Source organism: Tasmannia lanceolata, unplaced genomic scaffold, assembly GCF_043159265.1.
Source record: "Tasmannia lanceolata isolate RefF3 unplaced genomic scaffold, GAP_Taslan_0.1 ptg000008l, whole genome shotgun sequence".
NCBI lineage: Eukaryota > Viridiplantae > Streptophyta > Magnoliopsida > Canellales > Winteraceae > Tasmannia > Tasmannia lanceolata.
In genome coordinates this window covers 25,465,003-25,483,889 of record NW_027518685.1, presented here as the reverse complement: position 1 = coordinate 25,483,889, position 18,887 = coordinate 25,465,003, and the positions used below count along the sequence as shown (strand labels likewise).

The following is an 18,887-nucleotide window of genomic DNA, read 5'->3' as shown; positions in this document are numbered from 1 at the left end:
TTGCCCATTCTAGAAAGGAAGTTGCCTTGCCAAACAAGAGTTTTCCTTAAAAAATTGCGTCAACGTGAAAAAATCCGACCCGACCCGACCCGACCCGAGATTTATCATGGGTAGGGCCGGGTTTGGGTCTCGTGGGTTTTCCGGAAAAAAACCGGACCCGACCCGACCCGAGATATTTCTCGGGTTGGGTTGGGTTCTTCAAAACCCGACCCGCCCGACCCGAGTTGCAGCCCTACTTTTAGAATAGTAAGGAAAGGATTGGGGCATTATTTCATAAAGTGGGACTCTCTTAATGGGATTAGGGGAGAGAGAGAGTGTGTCGTGGCCTCGTGGGCACATTACTAATATCAATATATCATGCATGGACTCACTTGTTGTTTCTTAGTTAGAATAGACAAAGATACTTATCCTTAAGAAACCTTAGTCATTGAAGGTCATTTTTGAAAATGATCAGTTATATAAGGTGTTGATGTACCTTATGCAAAAGGAGGAGAGAAAAGAAAGAATGATAGAATGTGTCAGAGGTGAAATAGGTCTTGGTTGGACATTGGGTGCCCTTCTTCTTTGATTTATTTGCAAAAACAGTCTTGAAGGTTGACAATTTACAAATAGTGCGACACATTTGAGTGAATTTTGTAAATTCGATCGTGCCATCAATTTGTGGCCAAAATACGATATATATATATAGAGAGAGAGAGAGAGTCATGACACGTTACTAAAATCGTGGGTCTCACTTGTTGTTTACTATTTATAATAGAGAGAAATACTTGCTTAGCTAGCCTTCAGAATACTTAGTTGAGGAATGCTAGCCTCAAGCGGTTAAATAGCCGCTTGAAGGTAGTCGGGTATCTATTGGTTATTTAACGCCAGCCTGGCAGTCCCCTCTTAATTACGATTATAAAATCGTCAAACTAATAGGCCAAAATTATAGGATTATCCGGTTATAGAGATAGATTTTGGGGCACAAGCCCAACAAATGAACGGTTTGGATCAACCTATGGAGTGGGCGGTAGCATTATTATTTGAAAAATTCCGGTTTGTATGGTCACCCATCATAATTTCTCATGTATAAGTAGATTTTTTATAGTCAAGGCTCATTTAAGTTGACAAGAGGGCCCCACATTGTTTGGGTGATCCAAACCGTTCATTTGTTGGGCCATACGTAGATAAGAGTGTGCCCCAATGGAGATGAGTGTGCCCCAATGGAGACGACTTTATGGGCAAGGCTCATTTAAGTTGGGGCGCAACAAATAGACGGTTTGGATCTTCGAACCAATTGGGCCTAGGTTAGTAAGAACAATTGTTAGTCTTTCTTCTTCTTCTTCTTCGTCTAGACTTTTCAACTGATTTTCTCTCAGTGTCTTCATCGTCTTTGACCCTTGTGTCACTCACTACTACAGATCCGTGTTCCTCCTGATCGTGGGTTCAGGAACACAGCTTTAACCTCTGACTCTTTTAATGAAAGGCTTTTCAGCGAAATAGGGTTCCCTCTTAAGCCCAAAAAAACAAGCCAAGTACTCGGAAAGGATCACATGAGCCAAGCTCACCTCGATGTCTCCACCAAGGTAACGTCCACCTGCTTGAGATGGCCAAGGCTTACTCCGCCAAGCCAACTAAATTTGAGTGATCTGTATTTTTCGGCCTTAGTTTTTGGAATCATTAATAAAAAATGGCAACAACTTGAAAGAATCCTCATGGATTTGCCATTAAAAGAATGCCAAGACACCTCATTAATAGTAACAGGATAAGAGGAAATGATTCTATTGACCCCTATTTTAATACAAGGATTTTATTTCTAAATAAATGCCAACATGGAGGTTTTACTGTATAAAGGAATCGCCGAGTAGTTTGACGATTTTATAATCGTAGTTAAAGAGGGGACTGCTAGGCTGGCGTTAAATAGCCAGTAACTACCTTCAAGCGGCTATTTAACCGCTTGAGCGTAGCATTCCTATAGGCTCTGTTCACTTCTTTTCCCTGGTGCTGTTTTCCCTGAAAAACAACATTTTTTTCCCTAACAAGACCTTGACAAGACAGAATTTCTGTGTTCACTTCTTTTCCAAGGAAAACTATTATCAGATGTGGAATTTCTTATTTAAAGGCTAAAAATGACGTGAAAATGAAATCCTTTCCTTTCCTTTCCAGGTGACATGGCAGAAGGGAAAGGAATGAAGAGGAAAATGCTTCGTTTTCACTGGGAAGCCTCTTTCCGATATATATAATCGGAAAGCAAATCTCAAGTATCAGGGAAAAAGTCAATTTCCACGTCTTTTTTAGCCTTTAAATAAGAAATTCCACATTTGATAATAGTTTTCCCTGAAAAAGAAGTGAACATAGATATTATGTCTTGTCAAGGTCTTGTCAGGGAAAAAAAAGGCTATTTTCCAGGGAAAACAGCACCAGGGAAAAGAAGTGAACAGAGCCATAAGGTATTACTATTCCTGATGCAAAATGAGGAGAAAAGAAAGAATTCTAGAATCTGTCCAGGGTGAAAGAGGTCTTGGTTGGACATTGCGTGCTCTTCTACTTTTCTTTATTTAACAAAAACAGTCTACAAGTTTGACAATTTAATTTAACAATTTACAAATAGAGAGACACATTTGACTATTTGAGTGAATTTTGAAAATTCGGTCATGCCATCAATTTGTGGCCAAAATACCCACGGTAAATTTTTTGACTCATAAAAAGACTAAAATGTCCTTATATGTGAAATCGAAAATTACCTCGTAAAAAGACCAAAATACCCATGACAGTCTGTGACATGTTTTTGATAAGGTGCATGATCCAACCAACTCAACTCAAACCCATGCATCAGGTGGGGCCCACCATTTTACGTTGTGTGTTTTGATGGGTAGGTCTCACGATCTCCATCCGAGCCCATGCACAGGGTGAGGCCCACGATTTTACACACCGCGCGTGTTTTGATGGGGTTTTACACCCAATCTTTTGATGAGGTCAGGCCCATTATTTTACATCCATGCCCAAGAATGCTGGTATATGTAGAAATGATGATTGGGACCTACCAATCAAAACATGACGTATAAGGGTGGGCCTCACCTGATGCATGGGTTTGAGTTCAGTTGGTGGGACCTACCCTATCAAAACATATCATTGACCGTCACTGGTATTTTGGTTTTTTTACGAGGTAATTTTCGAGTTTTCACATATAAGGGCATTTTAGTCTTTCCATTAGTAAAGAAATTTACCATAGAGTACTTTTGCACTATGTAATGCCATGACCGTATTTGCAAAATTCCCTCAAATGTGATGGCCCTATTTGTAAATTATCAAAACTAACTAAAAGACTATTTGTTGAAAATAAAGCAAAGTAGAACAAGTCTTTCGTAAAAACCTCTCAAAAATTATTAAATGGATATGCAATAAAATACTAATAGTTGAACCTTGTCAGTGATTTTTGTATTATTTTGTTCTTATGAGAAGGAGAGTGGAGGGAGCATCCTTTGATCTCAAGCATCATCAATTCCACTGTGAAAAAACACGAGGAAGGTGGCTGATAAACATCCCAATCGTGTAATCCACGGTTAATAAAAACATTGGCTGATAGTCAGAAATGCAAGGAGTCCACACATTTCCACCAGGCTAATATCCATTCATTTTATTTTTATTTCCTTACAAAGTCAACACATCCAAAAATCTTACGCGTTGCTACAATTTCAACCCATGTGGTATGCGTGATGTCAAGCAATTTTCCAAGAGTACAGTGGGCCCACTTCAAAGGATGATCCAAACCGTTCATTTGTTGGCGAAAATAAGTTGTACACTGTAGATCATTTCCACTGCACGGGATGATCCTAACCCTTTGATCTGTAGAGAGACTGCACATTATAGAAACCTCTATAGATCAGAGAGCTGCGATCATCTTATAGAAACCTCTTTGTATTTTTTTATGTTTCTTTTGTATGCTCCATGACTGCCTTGGTTGTGGCTGCCTCTAAATAATAAAATCTCACCATTTCAAAAATAAATAAATAAAATCATATGCATCTGATCTATAGCGTACAGCTAACCTATTTACGCCGTGCCCAGCAAATGAATGGTTTGGATTGTCCTATGGTGAGGGCCCAACTGCACGCAACTCAACTCAACTAAGCCTTTGTCTCAAACTAGTTGGGGTCGGGCAATGAATCCTTTAGAAGATTTTCATGAAAAAAGGTGTGTGGGCCCAACTGTACTTTTTGAAAAATTAATTAATGGACTTCACGCACACACAACATAGAAAAACTCGTTAGGTCCGTTGAACATTTTGTCATACCATTGATGGGAGAGAAGAATAGAAGTGAAACGCGCTTGCGACGACCAAGCGACCGACCAAGAAACTGTTATTAATTCACCCATGAAAATGACAAATCACCCTTTCACTAAATTGTAAGGTTTAAAATTTCGGTTTTGGACTCAAATTTTCGGTCGAAATATGGTCCAAAACCCGAAACCAATATTTTATTCAATATTAATTTTCGGCCGAAATTACCGAAATTTCGGTGAAATATTAAATTAATATTAAAAAAAACAGATTTTCTGGTCGGATTTCGGTCGAAATTTAAAACCATGTCCCTAAGAAGTTAAGTTAGTTGGTGTTAGGTTAAGAGACCGGGGCGACATGTAGACATTGATAGCGATACGAGAGAATTGTTCCCATTAGGCAACAATGGCTTTGCCTAACCCTACTCAAGCATGTATGTTATGTTAGTGAATACCACTAATTATGCTCAATTCCACTAGTAGTATGGGCGGCGGGCATTTAATTTATTGGTATCAATGGCTAAAAAACTGTACTTAACCAAAAATTAATGGGCCCCCCAATTTGGCCCAAACAAATTTGAAGGAAAAAGCTCCAATCCAATAAGCAGTTGGACACGGCCGAATCCGATTGACACTGCAACTCTAGCTCCAATCCAATAAGCAGTTGGGCTACCATATTATAAGGGGAAGTGATATATTTGCCCCTCTTTCTTCCCCAGGCCACCCCTCTAGTTTATTTATGACTGCGCTTTTTACACTACAAGGGGATCGCCTGGGAAGAAAAGTGGATGAATATATGGACGACCATATTTCTAATCAATAAAGGTTTATGCCTAGCATGTAAAACATATGTATTTGGACGGTGTAGAATAAAGTGTGTTTTTTTGTTTTTTGAATGACACATGCGTTTAGAGTAAAGGAAAGAGAAAGACTAATTTTTGCCTTTTCTGATAGTCTTCGCTTTGTAGAACAAGAAGATGCTATTAGTCTATTACTAAGATAAATCAAAGGTGGAAAACCTAATTAATTGTCCAAAAGCTTGATTAAAAATTATAAATGAGAGATTATGGGAAATGAGAGAAACCCAACGTTTTTTGCATGTACACGTGATGCTAAAATTCACTATCGAGTGTGTATCAATTTCAACTCGATTGCTGGAACACTATTTGCTCAGACTTGTAATGCTACATGGGGGGCCCTTCGAGCAGGTTATCCACATCCGGTGGGCCCATCATGGACAGTCACTCAGCTGACTTTAGTTACATTCGTACGGAGAATGGTTTTTAAATCCTTACGGAAATACACAGTATCCCTACCTGTGTTAATTTATCCATAGGGATAATAGTAATATGAAAGAAAAGCATGACATTTATGCCTACGGTATTCTTGTGCTATATTGAATTTTACCTATGGCTAAGTAAACAATTCCGTGTTCACTTGTTTTCTAGCTAGAAAAGAATCTGATGTGGAAAACTGGAAAAGAAAGGAAAAGAAACTGTGAAAAAATTCTTATTTCTCGTTGTTTACTTGGCCGAGATAGGAAAAGAAAGTACGCATGCAAAGTGGTTTTCTCCAGGAAAATGATTTTCTCATCCCTTTGGTGAGAAAATTTAGAGGGAAAGTGCAAGAAAGTTGGTTTTCCACGTCATTATTTATATTTTCCACGTGTGTAAATCGGCTTTTCCGAGACAACGAGTGAACGGCGGAAAATGTCCAATCATATCCGATCACGAAAAAATTGGCTTACTTACTTCTCCTTTCCTTTCTTGAGAAGAAAATGTATGCACCTAAAATTTAGCCTCTTCTAATTTATCTGAAAGTGTATTATTGAATGACAGGTAGATTTGCTAACTCAGTCCCATCTACAAGAGGAGGCTTTCAAACACCTCCAATCACCACCAAGTATTCCCTTCTTCAACTCTGAAGTGGTTACACATGAGGTCTAACTCACATCTCTCTCATATTACTCTCAATGGTCATGATTTTGTTCTACAAGTAGGAAAAGACTTCTGGATGAAATGCATGTACTATATATGCGTATAGCTTTGTATACGATTCCAGAATTTCCAGCTCGGCATTAAAACATTTCGGTCTGGATTAATACCTTATTTGCTTTTTCCCATTGAAGAAGTTTGAGTTCTATATTCTCTCTCCTTGTTGTAATCCACACCCATTTTTACTTGTGCCTTTTGGTACAGAAATTGAGTTTCCAATCACATTAGAGGTACAGAGAATCTAGCAGTAGTGAATCTGGTTGGACCACATATTTAGGCCCCACCCCCAATGCATGATGATGAAAATGATGGTAGTGATGATGGTGGTGGTTGTGATAGTGATGGTCGGTGGTCGTGGTGCTGGTGCTGGTGCTGAAAGTGGTAGTGATGATGGTGCTGGCTGTGATAGGGATAGTGGTGCTGCTGAAAGTGATGATTCGTTGGCCGGCTGATCAGATGATAACATGATCTATCAACAATAGGGCCCACTGGACAGATGTCCATGATCATACAAAGATGGACCTCAACTGCATATGTGGTTTATTGTTTGGACCCCGATAATGTCGTTTCATAATTCCTCATCACATGTCATGTGAGGCACATACCATTGGATTTGGCACATTGACCTCTGGGATGGTCCATAGCCTAGAGATCGCCAAATTGACCGTCGGTCCCACCCTAACAATGGCCCATAGATTCGATGTTCGAGATCGAACTTCTTGGAAATGGGTGGGGAAAAGAGATAGTTACGTTGTTTAACGTTTTGTCGGCAGTGTGGAGGTACGAAAAAAACTTGCGATTTCTTCATTGTGGAGGTGCAGGAAAAAAGAAGAAGCGAGATTGGTGTTTTTCAAGAGTGATCCATTCCACCCATTTCTTTTATTTCCAACTCTCAAGTTGAAATCTGTGGTGGCTTGTGACAAATTCTGGGAGCAAAGCGGAATTGGTCTATTATATCTTGTTCCAGCTGCTTCTCCCTATCTGAAAAAGGGAATGTGAAGCTCTGAGCCTCTGAAGAACACACCCTAAATGTTGCTCCCTTTTTTTAAGGAAGAAGATATTTTCACTGCCTGCATTGCGTGCAAACTCCCTTATAACTTGATTTGACGTGAAAAGTGGGCAACTTTGTGTCAAATCATCACAAGTACTGCAGGGGGTGAAAGTATCATCACCCTTTTTTAAATGCAAACTATACAATAAGTGTTGCGTACGGCACTTAAAAGGAGGAAGTTTCCTATTCGAAACTAACTCCACTGACTCCCTATCTGCATCTTTACGGTTTCTCAAACCGTGGGTGTGCCACACTTCGGATGTCTTGAAAAACCCATGATTAATACACAAAAGTACTAAAGTAGACTCCTTTCCTTGTACTTTCAGAGAGTAAAAGTGAGATCCTTGTGTGTGTGTGTGTGTGAGAGAGAAAAGAGTTTTCTCTTCAAAGGAGTGTGTTCTTCTCTTGTAAAGGGTTGTTCTTGGATTGTTTTCTAATTAAGAGGGTGAGTGTGTACTCTGTAATTTTATCTCTGATTGGTGAAGAAGAAATTTCCGTTGCTGCCCCGTGGAGTAGGCATATTGCCGAACCACGTAAAATCTCTGCATTCTTGTCTGTGGTTTTATTTTCTTTTATTTTTCTATTTGTGTTATCAATCATGTGGACCGTTGTGAACTCTAACAATAAGCATGCACATGAATATTGTATAATGCTCCATTTGATGCGGGATAATATATTCTGGAAGAGAATTTATATGATGCCCGACCGTCAAAATAGCAAGGGCTAGGTGCACCTAGCCCTTGTAAATTACCCGGTCGGCCATCATATAAAAACTCATTCTGGAAAATGTTATCAGCACAACCATTTTATGATATTTGTACAAACCCAACTGTCTTTTTTTCTTTAATTGGCTCCTCCTGAGCATGGTTTTAAATTTCGACAAAAATCCGAAATTTCGGATTTCGGTCAACACCAAAATCGAAATCGCCGAAATGTACTAGATACTAATTTTTTATTTCTATAAAGAATTTCAGCCAAAATTACTGGCCGAAATTTCGGCAACTTCGGTCAAAAGTTTGATAAAACACTAATCCTTTATTTCTTTAAAGAATTTCAGCCAAAATTACAGGCCGAAATTTCGGGACAAAAAACCAACATTTCATGAGCTTCTAGCGAATTTTGGCTAAAATTTCAGATTCAGTGAACACAGAAATTATACCCGAATTCGAAATTTAAAACCATGCTCCTGACATGGTTTAAAATTTCGGTTTCAATAACCGTTTCGGACATCCAGAAAAGTGAAATTTCGGTCGAAATTTGGTACTCCGTTTGAAATTCCGGACAGAAATTTCAAAATTTTTGGAATTTCGAAATTCCGAAATTTCGGCCGAAATTTTGTAACGTTTTTTTTTTTTAATAAAAATTGCATTTTCTCCAAGTAAATGGTGAAATATTTAATTTCACCAAATACCGGTTTCGGTCTCCACCGAAATCCTAAATTTCGGTCCGAAATTTAAAACCATGGCTCCTGAGAGCTTTTTGGGAAATAAAATAACCTTTTTACTGCTCTTTAAATACTGAAAGGCCAGATGGTTTGTGAGAAGGGAAATGATTTCAACGCTACCACAGTTTGATAGAGATGTGCGACACGTCTTGTCGTTTAGTATTTAAAGGCCGGTAAGAGCTTTTTGAGAACCGAAATATTCTACTGACAGCCCTTAAATTACTAAACGATAAGATGTTTCGCGCATCTTATCAAAACATGGTAGCGCTGAAATCATTTCCCTTGTTAAAATATCAAAATATGGTTTTGTTGATAACATTTCCCAATATTCTTTATGTGATTGTTTTTGGGGAAATGGCCGGTGCTCAACATTTCTACCCTCATCTCTTTGTCTTTTTAAGGAAAATGGGGAGAAAGACAAACAAAAACGTTGTGGCAATGCATACATTTTAAGAAGACGAGTGGAAATAAGAAGACGAGTGGAAATGCATGAAAAAGGGGTGGAGATATAATCTCCCAGTAACAAACACATGCAAACAAAAACACAGACATGTAAAGTGTGTGCGATAAAAATATGTTTGCATGTGGTCGATAAAATAATCTCCACTTTATAAATATGTTACATGCATCCATTGACCATAATATTTAAATATAAAAAGGGAAAAAGGAAACATTCGCTCCTTTTTCTTCCCCGTGGCCACCTTCTTTAGTCTAAAAGTGGAGTCACAAATACACTAGAGGTGATTGGCCGAGGTCAGAAAAGGGGGTGGATATGTACTTCCCATTAAAAAACGTAGTGAACTTTTTGTTATTTAATAAAATATTCACGAGTTTTGGTCATTTTCCATTAGACTATGTTTCTCGTTGATAAATAATAAATTAAATAAAATTCGTTATTTAATAAAATATTCACGAGTTTTGGTCATTTTCCATTAGACTATGTTTCTCGTTGATAAATAATAAATTAAATAAAATTCGTTACCTTCCCAACCAAGCTATATAATTCGTCGGCGAATGAACATTTTGAACAGCCTTCGTTACCTTCCCAACCACACTATATAATTCGTCGGCGAATGAACATTTTGAACAGCCTTTTCCGGTTTTTGACTTAGAATCTCAGTTAAGTAACCTCCGTGAAACTTCTCACGGATATTTTCTGACCAAAGTACCCCAAAACTTCTACTTTCTACGAAGGAAATTTTTTTTTTTCTAATTTTTTTGTAATAAGAAATAAGGCACTAAGAAAACATAAAAGGTAGGACAAAATACCCTAAAAAGGCAAAAAAAAAAATCCTAAAATATGTATCTCTTCTAAAACATCACTTCAACTATGCAGTCAAGATCATCCGACCATTAGTATCACGGTGACCATCCAGATCAACGGACAAGATTGTATATAGCAAAGTGATATATTCACCACATTTTCTTCCTTGGGTTAGGCCCCTCTAGTGTATTTATGACTGCCCTTTTACACTATAAGGGGATTGCCCAAGGAAGAAAACGGTCGAATATATCATTTCCTCGCTATTTATCTTACGGGATTTGCTAGGGACCATCGCAGAAGTCATTTTCCGGTGACCGTTACATCAGAGTGCAGCCACCTCAGATGAATTAAATGAATAAGACAAAATCTAAGCCTATGTGGCTTCACTCCCATGCAACAGCCGTTCCACGAAATGCCTTCTGCGATGATCCTTAGCAAATCGAAACAAGGGCAGTTTCGTCATTTTACCCACCTGGCCGGTGTTTTGAGAGGAGGGGGCATTTCCGTCAATTTGCGGAGCTCTTTTGCTTTCATGTTGAATCTGATGCGAGGGAAACGGTAGTGCTTTAATTTTTTACCGCTGCCGAAATTCCAAATGTTATGTTTTCAGACAAAGTGTGTATTTGAAAACGACTAAACGGGGTTCCTTTTCACGGGGAGAAAAAGTCAATGTCAAATTTGTAGAACAAAGAAAACAAAAGAAAGAAATAAAACTCTCCCTGGTGTTGGAATGATATCTCAAAAATGCCCCTATTTTAAAAACCTTATACTCTTGCCCTTCCGATTTGAAATGACAACCAAGTCCTATCCTTTTCAACATCCACAACCACATTTCAATGATAAAATTCGCCGGTCCATAGGTCTGCGTCCGAATCAATTGCCGTTTCAGACATAACTATTTGTCTGGTCAAGAGCTTGAAAATGGATGGTCAAAAAAATATTTAGGCAGAAGATTGTTTTATCACATCCAAGATATGGGAAGGAACACAGGGTGACAATAAAAAATTTAGTATGATTTTTGCCCACTAATGAAAGGACAAGAACAAAAAATGCTTCTTCATTCGGTTTGTAGGGTGCGGATCAGAATGGACCGACGAACCAAATAAGATCCCGTATCGCGGAAAAGATTATTGATTTTTCTTTTTTTCTCATTAGAGAAAGAACTACGGAAAAAGTAGATAAATAGTAACATACAATTTTGGATAAGTTACTTGAGCCACTGCAGTTTGAGTTTTATTTATAAGTCCTTCAATTATAATTATAGCCCGCTGAATAAGCCATAAAACCCTCACTTCCCTCTAAATTGTGAAAAGAAAAAACTTTCCTAGTAAAAATCTTTTTCCCAATAAATGTTTTTGTTGCAATCCAAACAGGGCTACTCTTTTCATTTTAAGTAATGCTAGTGAGACCGAGAGTAAGACTCGAACAAATGGATTTTAGTCACAACATCACAAGGATGTAAGCAAGCCCCTAGGTTTAGGAAAATCAACAAAAAAAAAGGTAGATTTATTTACACGGGTGGCGCATTCTCATTGTCGGGCTCTCCCATTTTTATTATTAAGGATTTGCTAGGGATCAACGCAAAAGGCATATCGCGGAGCAGCTGTCGTATGAGAGAGCAGCCATATAAGCTCAGATTTTGTCTCATTCATTTAATTCATCTGAGGTGGCCGGTCATCTGAGGTGGCCGCTCCTCGAAATGCCTTCTAGGATGGTCCCCCTAGCAAATACCTTATCATTAACACTTTTTTTGTTCCTTGAACAAATGGGTCTTCGTGCTTTTCTATTATTTAGGCCCATTTGGACTACAGAATTTTCTACAAATTTTGGAAAAGAAATAGTACTCTAAATAAACCATAACCATATCAATTCCCCCTAAATTGTGGGAAAAAGAAAAAAACTTTCCTACTAAAAATCTTTTCCCGACAAATGTTTTTCTTGCAATCGTAACTTTCAAGACCTTTTATCTCCATGCTGACGTTAAATCTCGCCATCCTCACGCAAAGGTCATTTTGGTCATTTTAACAGAGTTTAGTGCTTCTGACGCCACGTACGTGTAACTGTGTAAGGGATATTTCTGTCACTTTGTACCGAGTAAGGGTTTTTTCGGAAAGGTCTCAATCTATATAAATCCGAGTACGCTTCATTTTAAGCCTGGTTATCCTTCAAGCTCTATCATCTTTGCCTTTGAACGCTTCATCTCTCTTCTCTCGTTCTAAATGCTAGTCGGATCCGCTATTTCGGGTCCGACACAACCCACTTTTCGGGTGTGTCGTCCCTCAACCACAAGCCGGGGATCCCCATTAAACCCCTGGAGAAGGGCTTGCGCCTCCGTACAAACGTTACGAAACTCTGAAACCATACGTCTGAGGCCGACACGATTTGTAACGGAGGAAAACCCGAATTGCTCGACTCGGATCCATTTATCCAACTTAGAGAAGTTTCTTCAAAAGGAAACCCCCCCTTTGCCCGTCCCACCTCAAAAGGATGATGGGTCCAAATTGGGTTCGGAAAAAAAGGGAAGAGGGGTTTTAGATGGGCTCAATCTTGCCGGACTCTGGCCCGGATCCAAGAGGGTCGAGGAAATGATGTCTCCAAGGAATCTTAACCACCTTCAACGGCTACTTTCTAGATCGACGGAATATTCCCCACGGAATATTCTCGGCGACAGGTGGCAAGAATACCATGGGAGTAATGATTGGGCCGGACTCCTCGACCCGCTCGATGAGAATCTCCGGCGAGAGGTTGTTAGATACGGTGAGTTTATCCAAGCGGCCTACCACTCGTTCCATTCTAACCCAGCAACATCCGAGTCAGCATCAACCACACCGCGCCACGTGGCATTACCGGATAGGTCGTACCGAGTGACCAAGAGCCTTTACGCCACATCATCCATTGGGTTGCCGGGATGGGTGGATGATGTGGCACCGGACCTCGGATGGATGACTCAGCGGTCCAGCTGGATTGGTTACGTGGCGGTTTGCGAGAACGAGAGGGAGATTGCAAGGATGGGGAGGAGGGATATTGTGATCGCGTTACGTGGGACCGCCACTTGTCTCGAGTGGGCTGAGAACGTTCGTGACGTCCTTGTTCGAGTCCCGGGTGATAATGGTTCGAGCATGGGCACCAATGGTTCGAGCCGGGTGCAACCAAAGGTCGAGTGTGGGTTCTTGAGCCTATACAAAACCCCTGGCTCCCACTTTGAGAGCCTCTCCGAGACAGTGGTACAAGAAGTTCGAAGACTAATAGAATTATACAAAGGGGAAACTCTGAGCATCACCGTCACCGGACACAGTCTCGGGGCAGCAATTGCCCTACTGGCCGCTGACGAGCTGAGCAGAAGTGGGCCCAACATGCCTCCGATCGCCGTCTTCTCCTTCGGGGGTCCACGGGTTGGAAATCGGGGATTTGCGGATTCCATCAAGGAGAATGGTGTCAAAGTGTTACGTGTTGTGAACACGCATGATGTTATTACTAGGGTTCCTGGTGTGTTTGTGAGCGAGGGGATCGATCAAAAGCTGAGAGAAGGCGAAACTGGTGCAAATGTGCTCAAGGTGCTAGATGAGATGCCATGGGCTTACTCGCACGTGGGAAGCGAGCTCAGGGTGGATAGCAAGAGATCTCCTTACCTGAAGCCGGATGCTGACGTGGCGTGTTGCCATGACTTGGAGGCCTACCTACACCTTGTGGATGGGTTCATCGGATCCAATTGTCCTTTTAGGGAAAATGCAAAGAGGAGTATTGCGAGGCTGCTAAATGAGCAAGGCTCTAATGTGAAGAAATTGTACACGAGAAAGGCGTTGACATTGAGTCTGGATAGCCGCGCGAGAGGTCCCATTGGATCCATTCCTTCTTGCTTGCCAAGTCCTTCTTGACATTCGAGACTATTATTAAAGAGAAAGATGATAAACCCTTCTTGATATTAAAGAGTATTTAAGAGAAAAAGTGTGGAATAAGAAATACATGTGAATAAATAAATGTTCAAATGAGGGGTGATTCTATATTTTTCTATATTTACGAGTAATTTAATGAATGGAAATTGTCAAAGACATTTTTTTTGGTTGGTAAGTTGGGGTTAGGCTTGTGAAAGACAGCTGTAGTCGATTGTAATGTGATGCTCCTGCCCCTGTTATCTAAATCTTTATAAGTTCTCAATACTGTTACAGGAGGGGGGAGTTGTAATGCTCTTGCCCCCTGGTTATTTGAATGCCTTACAAAGTCAATCTCTTTAAATATGACATACTTCTGACTCATTTAGCGTAGCAATACAAATTCATAAAGTGATCACCTTCACACTAGGGCTGCAACGCGGGTCGGGTTTTGAAGAACCCAACCCTATCAGAGAAATATCTTAGGTCGGGTCAGATTTTTTTACGTTGACGCAATTTTTTAAGGAAAACTCTTGTTTGGCAAGGCAACTCAACTCATAGAAGTAGAAAAACTCAAGCATGGCAAACTCTTTAGTGCATTAACTAATAACTAGTCTAAAGAGAATGAACTGATGCATTATCAAATGAAAATGCTTATACTCATATGAGATAAACAACAAACTATTTAGTGCATTAACTACTTAGTTGAAACTTGAACCCCTAGAGCTAAAGGGGGGGAACGAACAAAAGATGGAAAGAGCCCCTGTGATTGCATGCGTGAGTTTTACTTTTAAGTTTTCACTTTTAAAGTAACAAAGTTTTAGAAAAAAAAAATACTATAACTTAAGTAACTCGGGTTGGGTCGGGTCGGGCCCCTTCAAACCCGGCTCGGCCCGAGATTCATGCGGGCTTTTGGATCGTAGACCCGGCTCGACCCGAAACCCGAGAAATATGAACCCAACACAAGCTATTTTCGGGTCGGGTCGGGTCGAGGCGGGTCGGGTAAAAGCCGACCCAAGTTGCAGCCCTACTTCACACTCACAAAATGGCAGAGATATGACCCAGCAAATAGCTTCAGATTCTCTATGAATAATGGACCCTGACTATGGATATTTATTGCAATATTTTGCATAGATTAGGCTCATAAACTAGAGATCATTTTTTCCCAGGTTTGGACGACACCTAACACATTTGGACCTGTAACTGGGCTACGTGCTTGTAAAATGGAGATGTAGACCATGTTCACGTATACATAACTTCCTTTGCAAGACAAGTATTAAAGTTGAAATTTCAGAATTCCTTGGAGGTCGAACTCCCGAGGAGTTCATTGATTGGAGTAGCATGGTCAAAGAAGTGCTAAACTCTAAATAAAACTTGGACTATACTTCTCTCATGAGGGCCCATAAAATTGATTGCTAGCGATGATTTAGTGAATATCTGCGTGTCAGTTTTTTTTTTCTCATAAGAAAGAATGAGAATTTGAAAATGGAGAACGTCAAATGTCAAAACTTTGACAACGATGCTGGTTAGTATCAGTGGGCCCACTATGTACTGTCTGCACTAATGGGATGGAATGTTTATTGGCAGGAATGCTTATGTCCTTAGTTAGAAAAAATTATTTGAGTTAGTCATTAAAAAGAATGTAATGTCTTAATATTAGGTTCGCTCTTCATCTATCTCAGAATGTGGGTTCGCCTAATCTTCGGCCATGATCGATCGAAGGGCCTGTCCGGAGTAACACTCCGGGTTGGTCATTCTGACCTCGTTTGCTCTTTACGCAGGGCACAGCTACTCAGCTCCTCCACTTCGGCTCTTTGGGTCCTCCGGCTCGGCTCTTACGTCATTGTCATATCTGTTACCGATTTTAGGCCTAACAAAACTGATTATTGGACTCAAAATTATGTTTAAATTTTGAGTCTAATAATCAGTTTGGCACTCACAAATGTCTTTTATAAACATAAACGAACAGGGTCATCGTTATCAAAACGATTCCATCCTCCAATGGGTCCATTGGTTCTCTTGGAATAATGGTCAATGTTTCCTTTTGGGGACAGCATAAATCCAAATACCTAAACTTAATGACAAAACCATGTTTGAACTTTGAAGTCAATATTGTCCAAACAGCTAACCTTATTGGCTTATGGTAAGCCATTTCATGTAAATATGAAACCAAAAAAAGAGTCCATCAGAGGCTGGTGTTCTCTTTCTTGATTCGGTCACAATTTCATATAGGAACCGGAACTCCCCTTTCGTGCATGGCTGCCTAACTACTTATTGATGACTTATTGATGACGACACTGCTAACGAGATTTGGAAGTTGCCCTACAAAATATTAAACCCCAAGGCCATCCCTTCAAAGGCCAGGTCAATGCCCACTAGCCTAACAAAATTCATAAGAGGGATTTGCTACGCAATCTTGGGAAGAGCCATTTCCGCAGCTCACTTTTGCCGGAGAAAACTGTCACACAGGCTCACTTTTTAGCAGATTTTGTCCTATTCATTTAATTCATCTGAGGTGGCTGTTCTCTCCAGCAAAAGTGAGCAGTGAAATGGCTTTCAGCGAAATTGCCTAACAAATCCCTTCACATGAATATAATTGACGGGTGCATAAAGTCACTTTTATTATCAATAGTAAAAGGCGATATTTTGGCCCTGTGGGCTCAAAAGTCTTGGTCCCATCCCAAACGGACATGAAGATTACTAAACTCATGGGTAGTGATATATTTGTACCCTTTTCTTCCCCGGGCCACCCCCTCTAGTTTATTCATGACTACTCTTCTTACACCACAAGAAGTGGCCCGGGGAAGAAAAGGGGGAGGATATTTCAATTCCCAAAATCATATGTTTAGGCCATGTTTGGGTTTGGCGACTTAAAAAAACATTCCATGGAATATTTATAGGACCACTTGTGAGATATGGGCAGGAGAGGGAGAAACTTGAGAGGGTGGGACTGGGAGAGCATAAAAAAATCCTACAAATAGGAAAACAAACAAATTAATTTTAAATAGGTATTTTTTTCAGGGTTTTTTAGGCCCTATCCACTCCCGCTAACTCAAGTCTCTCCTGCTCCCTCCTCCAGCCCTCTCATACAATTGGGCCTACCAATAAATATTCCAAGGAGTAATTTTTCTTGTGGTTGCCAAACATGGCTTTAGCTTTTCTAGTTGGAAGCTTAAACAAGGGTTGATTGATCAAGGCCGTAAGATCATTGGATCAAGGTGTTCTTACATGAGCAATGGTTCACAGTTGTCGATCATGGCCAAAATCATGATACAACCTGATGGGGTCCGAACTCAGCAACCAATTGGTTGTTGACGCGTGGCCCTCACAGGGACCACTGCAAAGCCAACACCTATCCCTGCTAGGTATGACACCTGGACCAACCAGGGCCTTCCACCTGCCCCTCCTAGGTATGAGACCTGGTCCATACAGGGGCCACCACCTGTCCTGGACAGGTGGCTCAGAACCACTATAAATAGCCTTCACTTGTGCTAAGGTGAGGGATCTGAGATCAAAACCCTAAGCTTTTTGCTCTGACATTGCTCTGCACTCCTGCTCATACTGACTTGAGTGTCGAAGCGCCCGTCCGGAGCACCACTCCGGGTTGGTCTTCTGACCCTTTGTATTTTTGTCTGTGCCCTTATGTAGCGCAGGACTCCATTAGCCCTTCAGCTGTGGCTTGCCAGATCAGCCCTTCCGGCCCTACCATAACTTGTTACCAATTTTAGACCTAACAGATTTGGCGCCATCCGTGGGACCCCGGAACAAAAAGCTGTTCGGAACCTCACTCAAGCAATGGTAGGGAAAAACGGAAAGCATGTGCCAACCTCCCGGAAGGAAGAAGCGAGCGACTGGCCTCGCAGATAGAGGCCGAGGCGGCCGGGGAGCAAAGTCCGACCCGCTCGGACCGCTCAGACCCTACCCCGACCCCAAGGGAGATGTGGGCCCTTTTCCAAGAAATGACAGCTGCGATTGCGCAGTTCAGGAATCCGGCCCCCGCGCTCCAGCAGCACCCAGCCGAGGCCTCTCAGCCCACCCAGAGTAGGGGAAGCTTCCGCAGAGAGCACACGCCCCCGCCCCGGGAGCAGACTCGTCACTCCACAAGACGAGATCACCTCTCCCGGGACAAGCATGTGCGCCCCGAGCCTCGCCTACATCACCGGTCACGATCTCCCTCCGTACAAAGGCATGGCAGCAAGAGAGACGCCACGCACGGAGAGGGATCGCGGCACCGGCGAAGGAGTCCGGCCAGTCAGTCCGGCTCGGCTATGAGCCCGCCGGCAAGAAGAGAGAGGCCCGTCCACCGGGCCGAGGAAAGAGACGACCCGATGTTACGAAGAATCCAGCAGATCGACCACCGGATTGAAGAGCTCGCCAGAGAGCAGGGCCGGCCTGCCTCCCGGATCTTCACAAGCGCTCAATCATTTTCGGACAAAGTGCTCAGCGCGGAGGCCCCCACGGGCTGGAAGATGCCGCAGATTTCGCAGTATGACGGGACCACCGACCCCGTTGACCACTTGGAGACTTTCAGGACCACAATGCTCCTCCACGGGGCGTTGGATGGATTCCTTTGCCGGGCATTCCCCACCACATTGACTGGAGCCACGAGGGACTGGTACTCGCGGCTCAAACTCAGGTCCGTGGACAATTTTGATGACTTTGGGGATGACCTGGCCTGTCACTTTATGAGCAGCAGAAGACCCAGGAAGACGACGGCTTCGCTGATGGCCCTCAGGCAGGGAGATGATGAGGCCTTGAAAGTGTTCGTTGGTCGCTTTAATAGGGAAGCTCTTCAGGTTCCCAACCTGGATCCCTCCGCGGCCACGAACGCCCTTCTGGCCGGCGCCCGATCAACTGACTTCAGGCGAGCAGTGGCCCGGCGCAATCCGCAGTCCCTCGCAGACCTGATGGCCGGGGGGGAGGAGTACATCTCGGTGGAGGAAACTCTCGCCGCCCTAGACTCTGCTAGCAAGAGAAGGCCTGAGGAGAAGAACCCTACCAAGCA

General features: G+C 41.8%; 1 protein-coding gene across 1 annotated transcript; it reads left to right on the top strand.

Annotated features, from left to right (window-relative positions):
- The first annotated feature begins 12,181 nt into the window (after positions 1-12,181).
- Positions 12,182-14,076, top strand: PLA-I{BETA]2 (alpha/beta-Hydrolases superfamily protein). The gene has a single exon (XM_077386833.1). The coding sequence runs from the start codon at positions 12,233-12,235 to the stop codon at positions 13,886-13,888; it is 1,656 nt and encodes a 551-aa protein (XP_077242948.1). The 5' UTR covers positions 12,182-12,232; the 3' UTR covers positions 13,889-14,076.
- The last annotated feature ends 4,811 nt before the right edge of the window (positions 14,077-18,887 follow it).